The 21251-nt window shown below is 44.3% G+C and overlaps 1 protein-coding gene across 2 annotated transcripts in view; it reads right to left on the reverse strand.

Annotated features, from left to right (window-relative positions):
- The window catches only part of CPEB3 (cytoplasmic polyadenylation element binding protein 3), a gene marked incomplete in the record, with an annotated part of 190369 nt that overhangs the window by 14153 nt on the left and 154965 nt on the right, over positions 1–21251 (reverse strand). For both annotated transcript variants that reach the window (XM_027771496.1, XM_027771495.1), the window contains 1 exon segment: positions 13638–13819. In XM_027771496.1, the coding sequence (XP_027627297.1) occupies positions 13638–13819 (182 nt within the window).

Genomic DNA, 21251 nt, shown 5'->3' on the forward strand with positions numbered 1-21251 from the left:
TTCCTGCTCCCCAATCTCTTGAATATCCCAGCTGTGGCCAGGGACAAAGTATACCGTTATCAGCACTTCTGTTGGAATGGTTACTAGGTCATATTAATATTCATGCAGGCTAAAAATAGAAAGCCTTTGGTAGTCTAGCAAATTCAGGTCCAGCATGTTTCCAATAGAGAGAAAAACAGATTAAATATGTGAAGAACGTAAGGTGCTTGCAAAGAAAGGTGTAATGGATAACATCTCATTAAATAAAAAATGGGTTACTCTAAAAGACAGGCTATTCAAAGCAAAGATTATGTGCTAAGGCTTAATATCACAATGTTCTTAAAATAAAAGTATTACAAAGCCCCAAACTGGCTGAAAGTCAATCTCTCTGGTCCTCAACATTAAGCTAAAATAGATCAAGTGAATGTTATCTGCTAATGGTAAACTGATTTCAAAACTCTTTTTCCGAGCCCTTCTTCAAGAGACAGCCAGCTCCATGGCTCCTGAGATCTAGCCATTTGGGGAGAAAGGAAGATGTCCCACTGATAACTGGGCCTCCAGCATCCAAAACTCGTGTGGTAGGAAGATCCCTTTCAAGTCTCCTGTCTCTATCTGCCTTTGTCTCTCTCTCTACGTCTGTCTCTGTCCTCTCTCTCGCTCTCGCTCTCTCTTTTTTTTATTTTTTTACTTTTTAGAATCTTTTTAAGGAGAGGCATTTTACAGGGCCCTTTGGCCCCTCCTACCTAGCGCTTTATCTTGTTAATAATCCCCTCTCCTCCTCCCAGAACAGCCCTTCTTCAAGAGACAGCCAGCTCCATGGCTCCTGAGATCTAGCCATTTCGCGCGGCGTGCTATTTCTAATTTTTGAGTTTTATTGAAATTTTTTGAATATTAATTTTTCTTTTGAGATTTATTTAAAAGTTTTTCTCTTCTTTTTCACTGTTTCTTGTCTGTTTTTTTGCTGTTGGTATTGTTTCCCTCTCTCTGCTTCTTTTTCTGCACACTCCTCGACCCTCTGATTGAACTTCCAAGTTTGGGAAGAAACCGACCATCCACCAGATGACTAGAAATCGCTGCAGGACCACAAGAAATATGGGGAAGCAGGAAAATACCTCTCCCACAAGGGAAAAGGATAGCTCCTCTTTATCCACACACAGTTCAATGGAAATCATGGAAATGTCTGATAAAGAATTCAGAACATTCATAATGGCAAAGCTAACAGAGATGGAAGAGAAGAGAGACAAGGAACTGCTGAAGAGGAAGGAGAAAGGAGTTGAAGAGTTCCAGGAGGTGAGGAAATTCATGCTAGATCTAAAAGAGGAATTTCACACTTTACAAAAGAATCAGATGGAACTGTTAGAGATGAAGGCTATAATACAAGAAGTCAAAATCTCCCTTGAAAGTATTAAAAGCAGACTAGATCATACAGAAAATAGAATCTCTAATGTAGAAGAGAAAATGGTTGGCCTAGAAAAATCCACCGCGAAGACTGAGAAAATGGCCCAAAAATTTGAGAATAATATGCGAGAAGTACTAGATACCATCAAACGTCCAAACATCCGGATAATAGGCATCCCAGAAGGTGAAGAGACTCATAAGGGCATTGATAATCTATTCCATGAAATCTTACAAGAAAATTTTCCAAACCTGGAGAGGCACTCAAAGATTCAGACCCAAGAAATACAGAGGACCCCAAATAGAATCAACCCAAGAAGATCTTCTCCAAGACACGTTATAGCCAGATTGACCAAAACCACAGACAAAGACAAGATACTAAGACTGGCAAGAGAAAAAAGGCAAGTTACCTACAAAGGGTATCCCATCAGACTAACGGCAGACCTCTCATCGGAAACAATGAGAGCGAGGAGAGAATGGGAAAATGTATTCAAAGTATTAAGGGAAAAGCAATTTCAACCGAGAATTCTGTACCCAGCAAGGTTATCGTTCATTTGGGAAGAAAAGACACGAACTTTCCCAGATAAACAAAACCTGAAAGAATTTACCAGCACCAGACCGGATCTCCAAGAAGTTCTTAAGGGAGTGCTATGTCAGTAAAATTAAATGCAGACACACAGAAATAAGAGTTCAGAAACTAAGAAAATGGGCAACTTAATTGTAGGGCCAAAAGCTGGAGTTGAGTATTACATCCCAGATTTCAATCTGGAACATCGAACCTCAACAGATACAGAAGAAAGATTAAGTACATGAGACTGAACTGATGAAACAGTATTCTACGACTTGACTAAAATATTGCTGCTTTTCTTCTAAGCTTTGTTGTCCGGTTTTAAGGATTTTTGTCCTGTCTTCAGCTATCAATAGATTCATGTTCCGACTATTTGAACAGAATACTAACCTGTTTCTAGGCTTTAAGTTTCAAAGAAATATCCTTACCAGTTCAAAACTGCTTTTCTTGAAACCATCGGCTGATCTTGCTATTGAAAGTAGTTAGATTACTTATGATATTGTGTGATCAACGAAATGTTGGGGGAAAAGGAATTGAAGACAACTGTAGACAGCAGAGATAGTGTAATAAGAGAGTGGAATAGGGCAGAGGGCTAGACATGGGGTAAAAAACATATATATGAAAGTAGAAATGGAATATTATGGATGATAACATGCATTATTAAGCCACTATATAGTATATTCTAGATGGGAAACCACATTTAGAATGTTGTGATGATGCTCAGGGAATGAATGTAAATTAATAAAAAAAAAATTTTCAGAAGAAAAAAAAAGGCATTAGAAATACCTATTTGATGACTGCTGTTAAGCTATATAGCCCTAGTTAGGTGCTACTTTACAGTATGTTCATTCTATTCACTGAGGTTTATGCCTAAAGTCAGTCTTGTGTTCATGGATATGTACATATCAGCTGTGCTTGCTATTGAAAATATTTAGATTTATTAAGATATTTAGTGAAACAATAAAATGGGGGAGGCATAGAAAGCGACAATAGATACCAGACACAGTGTGGGAGGAGGGTGGGAGATGGCAGAGGGTGAGATAGGGAATCAAGAATGGGGAAAAAGGCAAAATATACAGAAAACAAGAAATGGAAAATGATTTGTTGACAATAACACATATGTTGATGTGCTTGATTGAGCCAATATACAGTGTATTCTCAATGGAAAAATCTCATTTTGTATGCTATAATGATGTACAGTGAATGAATGTAAATAAAGAAAAAAATGTATATATTAAAAAAAAACTCTTTTTCCTTGTTATATAGAGACATTTTAGATGATATTTTATCTAGAAAAATGAAGCAGACAATCTCAAGTAGTCAAAAGTCAAAGAATCAAAAATACTAAAAGGAATATTAAACACACCATCCACGTCCCACCATTGGCATGGACATTCAAGTGCTGTTTCCTTGCCTCAGCTCAAACCTCTGTACATAGAAAGATATGGTGGGGCCAGCAGGTGGCATGGTGGTTAAGGCACTGGACTCCCACATGGCTAAAAGCAGTTCGAGTCCTAGACCTGCTGGCTTACTTTCTCACTTTCCTTCTCTCTCTCTGGTGAAAACATGTGCCCTATGGCAAATTTATGTAAGAAGAGAATAATAATAATAATAATAAATAAAATTAAATAATTATTTAAAAAGAAAGATATCGTAGGTGAGACGTACTTAGAAAAAAAGGGAATGCAAAAGGGAAAAACGATCAGTGATTATGTGAAGCTTCTGAATTTGAGCACAAGAGGATGAAAGGAGCTGAAATACAGTGTTTTCACAGCTGGGTTCCCTAGAACATTATTTTCAGGAGATAGTACATTTTAGAAGATTTCCACGGTCAGAAACATCACATATTGTCTAACTTCTTGGATCTTCATAGTGAAGATTCATGTTATCGAAGATCCTAGAGTATCCTAGAATAAACCAGCAGATCTAACTTTCTTTAAGCAAGTACTTTGAAACTCATTTACTCAGAAAACGATTTTTATAAGACAGATATTAAAATAGCAAGCGACATGTTGTGTGAAGCAGACTTTAAGAAATGGTGGTTTAGGGAAACTGATTTTAGGGGGCAGATTCCTGGGTAGGGCAGACCTGTCTACGAGAGCTCCTCCTCCCATTTAAACCACTTGGAGGGCTCCACTTTCATCTTACCTTAAGCATTTAAGCCCTTTTGTCGACTGCAATTCCAATCGAATCGGTTTATTAAGCATATTCCAGATGAAGTCATAGATTAGTCATCCATGAGTTCATGTACATCAATGAGGTATCAGTGCTGTTTGACAGCATGCTTTGCAGTTTTCAAAAGTATTTTCATGTACACATACATGTAGACATATGTACACAAATATACATCCTTCAAGCTATTAGGTGGTCGGACATATTTTCCTTTGCAAAAATGTGTCATGACTTTCCCAATGACCCAATACAGAACAAATGTCATAGTCAACACTAAAACCCTAGATTGGCTGATTTGAGTTAAATGCTTCCTACTGTAGAAAGGTTCCCATGGCCTGGACTGGGAGACTATAACCAATGTCTGCTGGGTGATGCACTTAAAGTTATGAACACCTGGATTACCCATTTCCAGGAGACACCATGACCACGTTGTGCTAAACAGCAGCGGTGTGTGCTTGAGGGTGACACCTCAGATTTTTATAAACAAATTGTTCATATCGGTCAAATCGCACCTTTCTGTCAGACTAAGGGAATGTCAACGGAGTCTATCCTTTTCCAATTTTCTCATGACCACACGAAATAGACAAAGGAGCAGAAAAATGGTCACGTGAAGAGATTTTCAATGATCTCATTTCCACACTACGAAAGCCTTCCGTAGATGAGTGACCTAGACTCGAGTTACTTTCACATCTTCAGGGTTCATTTGGCATCACTTCTAAAAATGCCGCAACAACAGGCAGAACGAGTGCGGGTGCCATGTTTTGCCTTATTGTATTTAAATCCTTTAAACTCTTCCAGTTCTTCACGGAGACACTGATCAAAGGGATACAAGCAAAATTTAAACCTAACCTCCACTCCATTTCAGGTTCAAAAATCTTTTCATTATCAGAAAAGAGACATGGGTAAAAACACCTTTTTCTACATTAAAGGGAAAAAAAATCTTTTAAATGGAAAACATATCCAGACATTTGTATCTATAAAAGGACCTCGGAAATCTTCACCTGTGTGTCTAGACTAACACCAGACAGTATGTGAGTTGATTGATACCTACGTTAATTTTTTCTTTTTCTTTCTTTTCTTAGTGTCAACTTCAACTATTTCATTATCCTTACACTACGATTCTTAGGGAACTGGATAGGCACTTTACAAGAAAAATACAAACATAAAATAAAAAGCCAATGACTAGTGTTGGCCAGTCGACAATGCAATTTAAACAGGCCAGGCTTGGCAATAACTCATGTCAACATCTGTACAGCTGGGCTCCCCAAAGCGCTGCTTCACCTGTTATTGTTCCTGGGTGACCAACTGTGAGGCAGTAATGCTGGGTGTTCTCACGGCCCCAGGGCAATAAAGTCCAATCTCTATGAGGCTGAGTGGCTTGCTACAGGCCATGCTGGGACTGAGAAAAGAGCCGGAGCAGATTAGATGTCCCGATGCCTAAGCCAGCACGCTTTTTTACAACAGCAATGGGTGGTGGGGATGGGTAGGTGTGGGTGTATCCGCCCTTGCACACTACTGGTCACTCCTGTAAATGTACGAACCACCCTGTTAAAAGTCCCTCTGTTACTCATGGGAGTATATGGTATGCCTTGCGTGTGCGGAGGAAGATGAAATGCCAAATATCCACACCCTGATATTGTCCACGCAGGATCGAATCGCCAGTTGGCCAATAACTAGTGACCATGAGCCATGAAACATGCATAATGTAAACCTTTATTGATTTATTTCAATATGTTAACCATTTTCCTTGGAAGTAAATACTGAGGTGTGAGTTGCACCTGCGCCATTTGGAATAATAATGTTCCACAATGAGGGTTGCCACAACACTGGAAACACCAAACATTTTCATGAAGCATTACCCCCCTGGAGTTCCGGCGGCTCAAACCGAAAAGGTCTGACATGAAGACTTAACATAAAAGTGAAAAGGAAAACAACTGCAAAAAGCACAGAACATTTTCAAACTCATTTTGCTCTGCTCGAAATGGCCGAGACATGCGAGGAAGCCTGGTCAAGCTCCACTGTGCCCTGCACCAGGCAGTGCTTGCTCCTGAAAAGTTATCTGAAATATCGGAACATATGTCCAGTTCACTAGGGACCCGTAATCCTGGGGGTTCCCAGCCTTGGTCCAAGGAAAAAGATCTCAGATGTGCAGCAAGGCTCAGGAAGGGGTCCATGAGTAGAGGCAGCCTTGCCCTTGACTGACAGATACCTTGAGGAAGTCTCCAAACCTCTCCTAAAGTTCCCTCTGTTGCAAAATAAAATCAGTTGGACCACGTCATGGCTAAGGTCAAGTGTGGCTTTGGTGACTGTCAGTGTCAGAGGACACTTTCTGAGATTCTGTGCAGCTAGTCCTACATCCCTTTATTACTCACGTGAGCACTCTTAATGAAGGAAAGGAAAGCCATGCCAAGTGGCCTGGGGCAGGGAGTTGCACATGTGGGGTGTTGGTATCCAAGAGTTTCCCATCTGGGTCCCTCTCAAACGATCAGCATTCACTCAATAATCTGCTCATTCATTCATTCAGTCACTCAAAAATTAAACTGAATGTGTGCCCACTACCCGTTAGGTACTAGGCATACAGGAGCTAGCCTGAGGGCACAGCCATCGCCCTTGTGGGTTATACAGCCTCGTACAGCAGGCAGACATTAAACAAAGCGTGGAGCTCACTGTGGTGGGACTGACTGCCACAAAGGAGTGGTCGATGTGTATTACAACAGTGATCTACAGGGGAGGTGTGGGCGCCAATGAAGACAGGGTTTCTACAAATACCACAATTGAGCTGAGACCTGGAACCCAAACAACAGTATGGATAGCGACCCTGAGGAATAGAGAAAAAGGCCAGCTGCGGATGGCTGGAGTGGAGGAAGGGGAAACAGAGAGCTCAGGCGAGTACACAGTACGTGACGAGCCATCTAGGCAATGAGAAGGACTCTGGCCTTTATTCTCAGGGCAATAGAGATAGTCAAAAGGGTTAAAGGAGGTGAAAGACGCAATTTTAAAAGATCACTCTGCTATGGTTTGAATGTGCACCACCTGAATCCACGTGCTGCAATTTGGGTGCTACTATTCTGGTATTTAGAAGGTAGAAATGGGCCTGGCCCCATAGTGCAGCAGGGTTAAGCACTGTGCAGAGGGTACCAGATCCACATGGCTGACTGTGGTCTGAATCCCAGCCCCAACAGTGTGAAAAACATGCTGGCACATGCACACGTGCTAGCTCGACAGCCTGGGCTATTGTGTTCCCACAACTATTTTATTCATGATAGATGAAAAAAGATAAGAAAATGAGGAAGAGACCGTGTGTACGCAAGAGAAGCATCCTCAACAGGATTAGCTGTCTCTCTGGCTCGTCAGAGTCTTGGGGACACACATATGTGCCTAGCATGTTTTCTGGCTGACACGAGGATCCAACCCGCTGTGGCCATATGGCTTCCGGCATGGCCGTTCAGTTTACTGCCAAACGTGCGGCCAGTCGTGCTCCTGTTCCAGTGACTCTGAAGAGCAGTCGCCTAAGAAGGACCCTCTCCCTATGGTGGCTGAGTGATTAAAGAGGATAAATGGGGGTGAGCACGTGGCTTGGTGGCGGTGGTACTGGACTCTCACCTCTCAGATGGCTGACCACGGTCTGAGTCATGGTCCCAGCAGCTTGCTTTCTTATTCCCCCATGCGCTCTGGTGAGCACACATGCACTATAGCAAATACTTAAAAAGTAAATACAAAAAATAATTCTAAAAAATTTTTAAAGATAAAACACTTATTTCTATGTTCTAAAATCGACTATGGTGATGGCTACATGACTGTGTAAATATATTAAAAACATTTAATTATACACTATAAATGAGTGCATTTCTAGTATGAAAATACAAAAAAAAAAAAAAAACCAATAAGGTGGTTACAAACAAAACAAAATAGATCTTCCATGAAGATCATGATATTATGGTGGGTGAAATGATAACAGGGACTTAAAGGCCAGACCTGCAGGATCGATTATTCCTATACATATTGCATACTGACACACCTTATTTTATATTCATAGATAAACCAAAAGAGCTCTAAGATGGTGAGAAGAAATTAACTCTACAGAGGTTGTATTTCTCCCATAAACCAGTCCATGTACAAGCTTAGCCAATGAGCAATAACAATAATAAATGACCAGGGACCAGCAGGTTGTGTAATGAGCACGTCACTGGACTCCCACGAAGTTGACCGTGGTTTTAGTCTTGGGATTTGGTGGCTTAAAATTTATGCCGAGAAGAGAATGGAGAAGAGACTGCGGCATGGCTATCCCTCTGGAGGGCGATTTCTCACTTTCTATTTCTCTGTCTCTCTCTGTCTCTCTGGTGAGTGTATGCCCCCTATAGCAAAAAAATCCCTCAAAAAATAATAAATGAACAAACATATAAACTCTCAAAAGAGATCTTTTTTGAAAAAAACTTGTTGGATACAAAGGGTAAAAGAAATGTATTCGTCAGTTTCTTCTTGTACCTCCCCCCGTTTCCCCAGGAAAGGTGCAGCCTGAGAGCACACAGCTCAGTCCTGGGACTTCTGCAGTCCAGAGACTCCGTGACTACCTGCCTGACAGCCAGTGCTGCTCTGCAAGGGCACCCCCCTTTCCTCCTGGAGGAAACAGTGAAAGGGGTGAGGGCTGCAAACAGGCACCAAATGCCCTTCAAATGCCATCTATAGTTTCAAAAAACTCATCTATTCAGGGACCAGCAGTTAGTGTAACGGCTATGTCGCTGGAGTCCCATGTAGCCGACCACGTTTCCAATTCCAGACTGGGTGGCTTAAACTCACGCCAGGCACGTGTGCGAGCGTGCCCAAGATCCCGAGAGGAGAATGGAGGAGAAGGGATTGCAGCGTGGCCAGCCCCGCTAGGGGGTGATTTCTCGCTTTCTGTCTCTGTCTCTCTCTGTCTTTCTATGGGAAGCGCACATGCCCTATAGCAAAAACCTCTCCAAAGAAACAAAACAAAACATAAAAACTCATCTATTCCACTGAATCTACATTCATAATGCTATAGACAGCAAAGGAAAAGTCTTTGACTAGAAAGGTAATGAAGGTTGACGCTATTTAAAATCATCCAGGTTTCAGTTTAAAGACAGCTCGTGGCTCCCTTCAGAAGGAAGGGGAGAAAGGGAGCAGTGGTTCTGAAACTGGGAGAGGTGTGCCGCTTTTAGCCCCGCAGGCTTTCAGGATCCTTGCCGGAACTACTGCCAAATACCTGGAGGGGTTACTTGGTAAAGATGCGCCTATTACGAGAAATTCTCTGCAGGCCGGCGGCATGGTGGTTAAGGTGGCTGGATCCCACATGGCTGTCTGCATGGTTCAAGTCTTGGACCCAGCAGCTTGAAAAACATACCAGGTGCGTGTGTGTGCATGCCCCAAATTGGGAGAATGGAGAAGGGACTGGGGTGTGGCCAGCCCCCCCCCGGCAGAGTCTTTCTCACTTTCTCTCTTTTTGCCTGTCTCTCTCTGGCCAGTGCACATATCTTATGGCAAAACTGACAAAACCAAAACCAAAACCAAGCATCTGTGAAGGGTGCAGTTAACAGGCTCAGCATGCCACAAATAACAAAGCGAGGTACTACGGGCTGTCTTCAGAGCCAGGAGGAAACAAGACGGGGACGGACTAACAGTTCTGGGGAAGGACTGTAGTGTTCTCAGGTGAACAATGAAAAAGGAGCCCACCTCAAGATAGACGCGCTGTCCACTTTTCACAATCAAGAAAACAGTCTCTGTATCGGTCAAGGCAAAGAATATGAAGACAGGGAAGAACAGGGACTCTGCTGATTTCCAATGTTCCTACTCAGACGACGCTTACCCTAGGGCACTGTGGGGACAGACAGGCCCCCTTTTGATACTGCATGGAACAAGGTAGCACTCTTGTGACCATTACAGTCCCACGACACACTTGTCCAGTCTTACACTTTTTTTTCTTTTTAGGAGAGATTTTTGCTATAGGGCACGTGCGCTTGCCAGAGGGACAGAAAGTGAGAAATCACCCACCCCTGGGGGGGATGGCCACACTGCAATCCCTCCTCCTTCAGTCTCCTCTCCAAATTTTGGGCGCACACGCGTGCACACACACAGACATGCGTGTGTGCACCCGCCATGAGTTTTAGGCCGCAAGGTCTGGGAATTGAACTGCAGTGGACAACATGGGAGTGCAGCAATGTAACCATTACGCCATCTGCTGGTCCCAGTTTTACATTTTTTTATACAGTATCTTCTCTGGGCTTCTCGGATCTTATAGGATAGGATACGCAAAGCTACCACTATTGTTTCCATTGTGCGCAGAAATGCATCATTCAAGTGACCTGCCCAAGATCATGTAATCCAGGGGGAAGAGATCTAGACCCAGGCCATCCGATTCTGAGCCAGGGTCCTTTCACTAGGTCTTCAGCAGAGCAACTGAAAAAATTCAAGCTATGTAACATGAGTAGTAACAACATCAGTATTAAGTGCATTTTTAACAAGATGAGTAACGTTAACCACCAAGAGCTAGTTAATACCTGTCCAACAGTCACAGGACTCTGGCTTTTCCGTCTTCAAACCTCATTTAATCTTCAGACTATCCCCAGGAAGGTCTTACGAATGAGGATCTGAGGCTCTTGGCATTAAGTCATTTGCTTGGGGTCAATGATGACGTGTGCAGAAAACATTTAAATATATTAGAACCTTCCTTGCTCCCCAGCAGTCTCCATGAGACGGAATCCGTCACGTCAGACACCCAAGTGTACAGACATAAGTGAGTCCACCAGCAACGGCAGCGGTGGGTAAATGAGTTACCTGAGCAGTAACACGTGTTAATTCATCAGAGGTTTATCAGGCGTGTCTGACTAAATCAGGCAATGGGTAAGTGCGGTGGACAGCAGAGAACGAGACAGATGCCATGCTTCTCTGGAGCTCACAGTCTTTTGGGGGAATTACTGTTACAAAAGGAGAAGCTCAGGCTGCTATGAGTACCTGAAATCCAGAACAGAGTTGAATCTTTCTCACCCTTTTGCGTTTCCATAGATTCAAAGAGTGTTTCAGGGCCAAGAGGTGGCATGGTGGTTAAGGTGCTGGAGTCCTACATGGTCAAGCGCAGTTCAAGTCGTGGACCTGGTGGCTTGCTTTCTTTCCTCTCTTTCTCTGTCTGTTTCTGGCGAGTACATGTACCCTATAACAAATTTTAAAAAATAATAGTAATAATAAATAAAATTAAATAAATAATAATAATTCTATTTTTTTAGAGACAGATTTTTGCTATAGGGTACATGTGCTTGTCCGAGAGACAGAGAGTCACAAAGCAAGAAATCACCCCCCCTTCCAAGGGGGAAGGCCATGCCATAATCCCTTCTCCATTCTCCTCTTGAGATTTTGGGCACGCACGCACGTGCCTGATGTACATTTTAAGCTGCCAGGCCCAAGATTCAAACTGTAGTAAACTATGTGGGAGTACATTTACTTAAAGAATAAGTAATTCTTTAAAAAAAGAGGGACCAGCAGATGGCATAATGGTTATGTCACTGGACTTTCACACAGTTGACCACGGTTCGAATCCCGGACCTGGCGGCTTAAAATACATGCTGGGCACATGTGTGTGTATGCCTAAGATCCCAAGAGGAGAATGGAAGAGAAGGGACTGTAGTGTGGCCATCCTCCCAGGGGGTGATTTCATACTTTCTGTTTCTCCCTCTCTCTTCAGTGGGCGCACACAACCTATAGCAAAAATCTCTCCCTCAAAAAAAGAACCCCCCCCTCAAAAACAAACAAAAAACCAAGAGTGCTTCAACTGGTAATGGGTTTTTCAAATTACGCAAGATTATATTTTCATTAAGACAGTTACCTGGTCAAATTACAAAGGCGAGAGAACAGAATTTCTTGGCTACCTCACTGGGCTCCGTAAGAGAAAGTCGTGGTTTGTTTGTGTTTAGCTGCCAGAGGGCATGTGCACTTACCAGAGAAAGAGAGAGAGATAAAGAGACAGAGAAGGTACCCCCAATGGAGTGTAGCCACACTGCAAACCCTTATTTTTCATTTCTCCATCCTGTTGGAGAAAACATGTTTTTTAAGCTGCTGGATTCAAACTGGTTGGCCATATGGGATCCAGCTCCCTATCAGTTTACAGATCAACTAAAAAAAATTCTTTCTCATTGCCAGAGGGAGTATGGCTCACTAGCGAGAGACAGAGAGACAAAGAAGGTGAGAGGGAGAAAGCAATGAGGTATGGCCAGACTGAGGCCCTTCTCCATCAAGCGAGGATTCTGGACACGTGTACACACGTGCACATGCATGCACACACACGTGCCCAGCGTATCTTCTAAGCTGCCAAGGCTAGGATTCGAACCATGGTCACTCATGAGGGACCATGGCTCTCCTGATCTTTGGGGTGTGGGGGGGGGGGGGGGGGGCAGCCCTGTTTTTTAATGACAATGAATAATTTTTTTCAGAACTTTGAAGCTTTCATCTCATAAGATACATATTTGTTAAACAAAATTAGAACTGACTGTGGAAGGTCCAGGTGAAACTTCATAACAGCACATAATGACTGCTTTATTAACTGCAGTCCAGGGTGTGGCTCGAGAAAGTCCTTTAGTGGGAATCCTAGCAGCCGCTGTACGACTGCCTACGTGGGTACTCAGGACGTGGCACTGTCATCCTTGCTCTTCATCCGCTACACTGATCCCCAGTTACCTCCTTCCACCTTCCTTCCCCCAAGTGTCTCAACAGTGGCAGGGCTGGGGTTTAAGGGATTTAAACTCTTGTCTGTCACAAACCAACCAGCACGTACAGTCCCTAGAATTCTACCTCATGCCCCTCTCAAAGCAGAGCAGCCACACTCAGCGTGTAGAGAGAGGGCACCTGGGTGACACCAGTGAGCAAAGTGGCAGGTGACGTGCATGTCCACGTGTGGGATGTGAGCCGTAGAACTACGGGGGTCGGAGAGGGGACGGAAGGGGGCGATGGCTCTTGAGCTCTAAGGATCGCTACTGCAGAGATTTCGAGTTCATGGAGAATAGAACTAAAGTAAGTTTAGTTTGATGCCAAAAAAGGTGAAAATCTATGTATAGTATTTTTTGTAATACACATTTCCACGAACTTTTTGAAGCCACTCGCATGTAAGATCTTGCAATATTAAGAAAAACCAGATGCTCAGCAGCTCGTGTTTACTCCTGAACATTGAAGTGTTACTCCAAACTTGTGTGTCTGAAAAGCACTCTACGCGCCACCCATTCTCAACCTCTGCTAATGCACCGTTAGTGGCATCTTTTGAAGGGTGCTGGTTTGGTACGCACAATTCTGTAGGGCTCTTTTCCTAAGTGTCACCCACCCTGGGGATGGGTGAGCAGGAGGTTCACCAACACCTTCAATACAAAGGGTGCTCTCTTTCTCAGGCAGCTGACATGCACTTGTGGACTACAGCCCTGCAAGGTGCAGCTGCTCACTGAGGATCGCAAGGTGCTCTTCCACCCAGGGGACACTGACCGAACTTCATCTCATTCCCGCAGTGATGCCAGCCTGGGGAGTCACCTACCCGTTTGTCGATGTCATTGTGTTGGAGCTGCACAAAGCGAGCACTGATGGCTGCAATGTAACTCTGCTGATTGGAGAACGCCACGCGGCCAGCACCTTTGGGGTACTTCAGCTCTGGGTCCGTATCAATGCCAGCATAGCAGACACCACCGTACAAACGGTCCATGATCATTGCCAGCTCGACTGAAAGAAAGTAAACATGGGGACGTATGAACTTTGGGGAGTTACTTTGCCCAGGGGAAAATGCATTTAAAGATCATGTGGTGTAACTGAGAAAAGGAAAACCCATGTGAAGTAGCACAAAGAATGTCCATGTATTCTTGAATGTCTACAACTCGAGTAGTGGAGCTCCTCCTAGGATATTTTTGAAGAAAATAAAGAACTTACACATACACACACAAGGATTTACATAAGCAGAAGGTCAGCAGGGGTAGAGAAGAAATAACCAGGAATCCTCCATTCTGAGTTCTAACTGCTTAGTCCCGAGTAAACCCTGAGCAGGCGAAGCATTTCATGACACCATAATGTAAGAAGAAGCGGTCCTTCTGGGCCAGCCCGAGGTGTGGTGGTTAAAGCAGCTGGATCCCACATCATGGTTCGAGCCCTGGACCCAGCAGCCTGAAAAACATGCCAGGAACATATGTGTGTGTGTGTGTATGCACAAAATCAGAGACAGAGGAGGAACTGCAACATGACTATCCCCCATGGGGGATGCTTTCTCCTTCTTCCATCTCTCCAGGGAATGCATATGCCCTCTGGCAAAAGTTAAAAAAAAAAAAAAAAGGAAACAGTCCTTTGTATCAACCTCCAAGACCGAAAGCAATTACTAATGTTAGGACTAAGTAAGAATTTAACTGGAGACAATTATTTATAGCCTTAAAATAAATCTCTACAATGTAAAAAAAAAAAAAAAAAAGAAAGAAAGAAAGAAAGAAAGAAAGAAGCAAAGGGCCAGCCCCCTAGCCTAGTGGTTAAGGGAGTCAGATCCCACATGGCTGACTGATGTTTAATTCCCAGCCTGGGAGGCGCCAAAATCATGCTGTGTGTCCAAAATGGAGACGTGAGGAGAAGGGGTTGCAGCGTGATCATGCCCCACTGGGGATGCTTTCTCTCTCTCTCTCTTTCTGTCAAGTGTACATGCTTTCTAGCAATTAACCAACCAAACGAAAACACTTTTAAATAAAACAAATAAAGATTTTAAAAGTATATTGTATCCAAATTAAGAGTTCTCAACACTAACTCCTCACCTTGAGTTCTAAGGACACTAGGAGTGCCAACAGGAGCAGTGCACGTTTTCGGGCATTTCCGACACTCTGAGCAGCATGAGGTCGCTGCACGGCAGGAAAGCCAGACCCATCCAGCACCTTGCTATGGACCCTAAAGTCTGGTTTGCACTCCTTGTCATATTTCTTTTAAATATGCCTCTCTGTCGATTTATAAAAGACTCACTGAGAAGGCATCTGGAAATCGGACCATTCTGAAGGTCTGATACTCTAAATCTATCCCTACCAAATAGGTGCAGTGAGAGACAAGGAGCAGTTGCCTACCTCCCAAACTGCCTGCAGGTAGCTGTTCTCTTGCTACTGGACAGCCCCTCCTCAGGTCCTGTCCTTTCAGGCTTCTCACATGGTGTAAGTCCACGTGGTTCAGCCCCAGCCCAAGAGAGCAACCGAAGGACCCATTTCCCTCAAAGACCTACATACAGTATTTGGAAAGAAGACAGACAATGACTCAGGCCACTGCCGATGTGGGAAGACCACCTCACTGTAGGACTCTGCGGGAACTAGTGTCTGGGAAGAAGGAAGGACAGGGCACAGCCTGGCAGGTGGGTGACGTCCACAGCACACAGAGGGCTGAGGGCTGAGTGGTGGAAGGACCCACAGGAGTTCTACTAGTGGAGGAAAGCCAAGTGTTTATTACTAGTTCTTGTAACACGAACCTGCTGAGGCAGTAAGCAAGACTATGTTGCCAGGTCAGAGAGGCCTGGAGTTTCTTTCCATAACAGACTGCCTATTATTGGTGATTTTTTTCCCCAAGTGCCTATTTTCAACAGAAAGAATGACTTGCAAACAACAGGTAATTTTCAGAAGGTAAGAAAATAAGCTAGTAACAACCAAGTCTACGATCCAGTGCTCCTGAGGACAAAGCAGCAGAAAGCCATCCTGACCATCCCAGTGTGGTCAGAACTACTGCATCAGCTTAGCCAAGGGAGCATCGCCGTGGTGAGAGCCAAGAGGATCCTGACTGCGACTCTGGGCAGGATCCAGGAATCACATTCATTCAAACAGTGCAACAAGGGTCATGCAGAGACTCTGAATGTCATCATTCAGTGGTCCCTCATGCTACGTCCTCCCAACAGCCTCTGACGGCTCGAGGAGCCCTCAAGTCACTAATGTTACCCCAGTAACAGAGGCCAAGAAACTGAAGGTGGAATTAACTATTAATCGAGTCACTACTGAGCTTCCTTTATTGGCTGAATGGGCTCAGTAAAACAAGTAACCGCAGGCCCTTGAAATTAAACACTAAATTTCCAAAGGTCAGGCTTCTTCCGGAATGGAATGAGAGAGAGAATATCTTCGGAGTCTGGCAAATGGCCAGGAAAAAATGCTGGCCAAGGCCTGAGGGGCACTTGTTTTGCACCGAAGGAAGGACACAAGAAAGCGTCTGCCTCAGAAAGAAGACCCGCCGGTTGTAAGCTTGAAGCTCAGCTCACAAGGAGAGGCTTCCTTTCACAAGCACAAACATCCCGCCACTCTCAGTTTATCTGCTGGAGAATCACCTCATGTGCCAAAGATTAGGCCGTGACTGATGCTGGCAGCTAAGCACTCTCGATGGGAGACGGAAACCCTCACTTACCTATGCCTCTGTGAAAACTAATGATAAATAATCTCCATTTGTGAGCTTATGGACAGTCATTTTCTTAGCCACCAAAATGTCAGCAGACATTTGAGCCAGTAAAGTTTCACCCACGTGAAGGATAACTTAAGAAGCAGGGAGAAACCAAAGTGACTAAGAGAAGAATTTTTAAGAGGAGAATAGAAAAACTTCCCATTTCTCTTTCTACCGTAATTTGTATTTTAATTACAGAAAGTCTAATACTATTATCACTTTTGAAGAAAAGAATAGTCAAACAACGGCTGTCTGCCCAGGTCTGTTACTCAGCCAGCGAGTCCTCACTCAGCACATGTCCACAGGCTGAATCCACGCTAGGCTCCAACACCAGAGGGATGTCGTTTACAGAGTTTCTACTTATTGAGAAAAATACCCATCTTTTCAATGAGTGACCACTGTTTTCAGTAATTACAATGCTGTAAAAATAGCATTAAAAAAATAATAATTTGAGACCATCTGGTGGTGTGGTGGATAAGGGTGCTGGACTACCACATGGTCAACCACAGTTCAAGTCCTGAACCTGGTAACTTGCTTTCTCACCTTCCTCTCTCTCGCTCTGTCCCTCTCTGGTCAAATTAAATAAATAAAGCGAAATAAAATAACTTTAAAAAAAGAACTAATTTAATCCACCCATTACTACATAGATGACAAACAGAAATACAGAGCTAGCCTTCTTCAAGTCTTACAAATTTCCAATCTGAGATTTTTCTTTTTTATACAGAAGATATAAATTTACCTACAGATGTCAGAACGTACAACTGCTTTCAGAGACTAGGCTTTAAAGGATTCTGTAAATGAGTATCACCAGTTAATATTCAATAGGGAAGTCCTATGTAAGTGCCCTTCCTGTAACAGGAAGGAGGTGGAAATGAGAAGAAAGGCTTCATTTTGCTTATCTGGAGGGAGGAGAGAAGATAGAAGAAAGCAGTAAATGTCTGGTTAGAATCTACTACAAATGTGATGGCAACTCTGCTCATGAAATCTGAGCCCTTGATCAAGAATGTGTCTTATCTGGACAACGGAGGAAAGCCATCTACTGAGCCTGTGAGAGTGGATCTTCATTCTAAACCACCCTCTGCAGAGGGCAAGGACAGAGCAGCTCCCTGGAGCATGTTCTTAGGATTTAACCCCAGGAAGATGAGGGGATCAGAGCAGGGCATACAGAAGAGCTCACACAGAGGTGATGGCATGGTCTGTGAGGGAGTCAAGACTCTCCAAATCATGATTTATCTCTTCTTTCCCAACCAGACAGTGTTCACAGAGTCTATCTGGTCAGCACTGCAATGGAAAACCACAGTCCTGGTGGCTCTGTCTAGTGGCATACTGCACATTTTTTATTAAGAGATTTTTACAATGGGGTGTATGCACTAGCTGGAGAGACAGAGAGAGACAGACAGGCAGACAGACAGAAAGCAAGAAATCACCCCTCCCTGCCCCCACTGTGATGCTGCAATCCCTTCTCCTCCATTCTCCTCTCAGGATCTTGGGCTTGCACGCACATGTACCGGGCATGAGTTTTAAGCTGCCGGGTCTGGTACTCAAACTGCGGTCAACTATGTGGGAGTCCAGCGACGTAACCATTACGCCATCTGCTGGTCCCGCACACTGTACCTTTAACGAGATGTTCCATATTAAGACAACTCCAGTGGGCTCAAACAACTTTGGGTGGAAACAGCAACACTGCTGTGAGTCTAACCCCCATGCTGGCTCTTGTGATGAGCTTCCCTGTGCCACAGACTGGAGAGCAAACTGTGCACGTGGCAGCGTGTGGGGGTACAGTGTGCCTATGAGTTCTCCTGGACTGCGGTGGTATACCCTCGAAATGGAATCTGAACCCCTTACGGTTCCTTGAATTTACTTCTGATTCTTCCCAGAGATCTGGAAGGAACCTTGTTCACTCGGCCCTGCTTCGTCCAGGGCCCTGTTCATATCCTTCACTTACATTTCAAAGCCAGCTCTAAGGTGATGCCTAAGCCTGAGACACCGTGAGAGCCAATGTGGTCCTGCGAGAAACACCAATACATTCTTTATGGAGTCTATACTGTGAATCTAGAAACCACATTTTCTTCTCCTTGGAGATAACGATAAAGCAGACATGAAAGAGGCAGAGGGCACCTCGGGATGAAGAAGAGATCTACACTTCCGAAAGACAGGAAGATTGAACTTGATGGTAGATTTCTGGCAAGCTGGTTCACCAGGGCAGTTCACAAACCTCAAGCAGAGTAAGTGTACTCACAAGCTTCCACTCTGCATCAGATAGTGAGGAGTTAAGATGATAGGAACGGCCACCTAAGACAGAACCACTAACTTGATACGAAGTTAACGCTACCACTGCTCCAAGGACGAGTCTCAGATTTCAGCTTGATAGTACAGCTTCCTTCAGTGCAAAGAGCCCTAGGTGGAGTCTGGAGATCTGAAAACGATACCAGCTTTGTAAGTTATTGCGGCCTTCCACCAATGACTCCCTCTGAACTCTGCTTCTTCATCTGTAAAATGCGAAGCCCACACATCCAACCTCACAGGGTTCTCATAAAGATAGAGCCTACGAGACAGCTCTGAGTGAGCCTCGAATGTTTCTGTTTGTCCAGGTGTTCTCCTCACAAAGCTCTGCTTAGCATTGAGTTGGCCTGGAGTCCGCTATTTAAGTTGTAGTTCATCCCAGTCTCACTTTGGCTTCCTACTAATGTTACTCGACCCTGTCATCGATAAGGCAACGTGACCATCAGCTGTGGGTAAGGGTTAGCTTTTCTTTTTTTTGGAGAGGTTTTTGCTTTGGGCATGTGCGCTCGCCAGAAAGACAAAGAAAGAGAGACAGAAAGCGAGAAATCACCCCCCAGGGCACATGGCCACGCCGCAATCCCTTCCCCTCCATTTCTTCCTGGGATCTTGGGCATGCACACACACGCACCCAGCATGAGTTTAAGCCACTGGGTCCGGGACCACGGTCGACTACATGGGAGTCCAGCGACATAGCCATTACGCCAACTGCTGGTCCCAGAGGGTTCGCTTTCTGAGAGGAGGGAGAACAGAAATGGTACCAACATTAGCAAATCCTCAGCCCTGAGGGCAATGCAGTTAAACAAATCAGTGTGCCAAATCTCTAGGTTGATATTTTTGGTTTTTGGGTTTTTATTTTGTTTTTTGTTTTTGTTTTTGTTTTTTAGATTTTTTTGCCATAGGGCATGTGCTCTCCAAGACAGGGAGACAGAGAAAGTGAGAAAATACCCCCCCGGGGAGATGGCCATGCCATAATCCTTCCTCCATTCTCCTCTCAGGATTTTGGGCACATACACACAAGTGCCCCGTGTGTTTTTCAGGTTGCCAGGTCTGGGACTTGAACCAGGGAGCTGGCCACGTGGGATCCAGTTCCTTAACCACCACACATCTGCTAGCCCCTAAATCTCTAGTTTATCACGAACGACTCATACTGAAGAGAAACTATTACTACAACTGAGACACTTGATGACTTTTGCTTGCTCCCATTTCACAGAACAAAAAGAGAGTTGAACAATATTCCTTCTTCCTAAGTCACAGACCAGGGTGCACACGTGGGCTACCAGAGTGCTTAACAGAGTGTCTGAAATAAATGATCTGAGGACAGTTCGAGATGCGTGTCCTCTAGACAGACGCCATATCACTGGGTATTTACCTCCCTCCCTCCATGCTCTCCTAACTCTCAGAGCAGGGGAGGGGATGCAGATGGAGAAGGAAATGTCAGGGCGCACCACAGAATGACGATAGGGAGAGAAGGGAAAGGAAAGTTACCAGTACAACACTTAGAAAAAGAGGAGGCCCAAAGATGAAGAAACCAACGGTAGGTTCCGGGGAACCGGATGAGCAGTCTCTCAAGACTAATTTCTTCTGTGGGGCCTGGTCTGAACTGCCGGAAGACAGCTGTGATGTGGGAGAACAGCTCACGTGTTTCTAATCGGAGAGAGGCTCATGGTATTTTCAGCTTGATCAAGGTTGGGGAGTGGATGAATTCCAAAGCTTGATCACTGAGGCAGTCCTCGAATCAGATGCCGACGCCAAGAAGTTGGAGTCAGAGAAACACTCATTAATAAACTTGGAGAGAGAGGAGATTGGAGGAGAGACTGCGGCGTGGCCATCCCCACTGGGGTGTGTGTGTGTGTGATTTTTCACTTTCTGTCTCTCTGTCTCTGTCTTTCTGGTGGGTGCATGCGCCCTATAGCAAAAACCTCTCAAAAATAAATAAATAAATAAACTGTGGGAGAACACAGGAAACGTTCATTCTCTATTTTTTCCTGGTGACCTCATAACCCCTAAGCCTGTCACTTTTTTCCTGTCAGAGTGAAGAGGTGAACACTCTGGAAAGGTCCTAATGCCATTAGGAATATGCAACAGGGCCTTTTCTATTTGTCCCCCTTACCCTCTTTTTTTTTTTTTTTTTTTTTTTTAAAGAAAGAGCAAGGAAAGAGAGCATTTTGGACAGGGCCCCGCCATGTTGTGATCCCCAATGACAGGGCTGTTTCTTGATTCTTGTACGGAGATTCAGGAAGACACCGCTCCTATGACTCGGAGGCAGAGTGGCAGCTTGTGTTGTCCTTCCTACACAGAAACCAGTTCTACATAGACGGGTAAAAGCACTCACTCTTTCTGTCTAGATTATATGGCCAATAATGTGCAAGTCTTGGGATAAACGGCAAAATTCTAGGACATTAATACAGATTATTTACCACATGCTTCCTGTGGTAGTAGGTGA

The sequence above is a fragment of the Tupaia chinensis genome, unplaced genomic scaffold, assembly GCF_000334495.1.
Source record: "Tupaia chinensis unplaced genomic scaffold, TupChi_1.0 Scaffold000217_1, whole genome shotgun sequence".
Classification (NCBI taxonomy): Eukaryota; Metazoa; Chordata; class Mammalia; order Scandentia; family Tupaiidae; genus Tupaia; species Tupaia belangeri.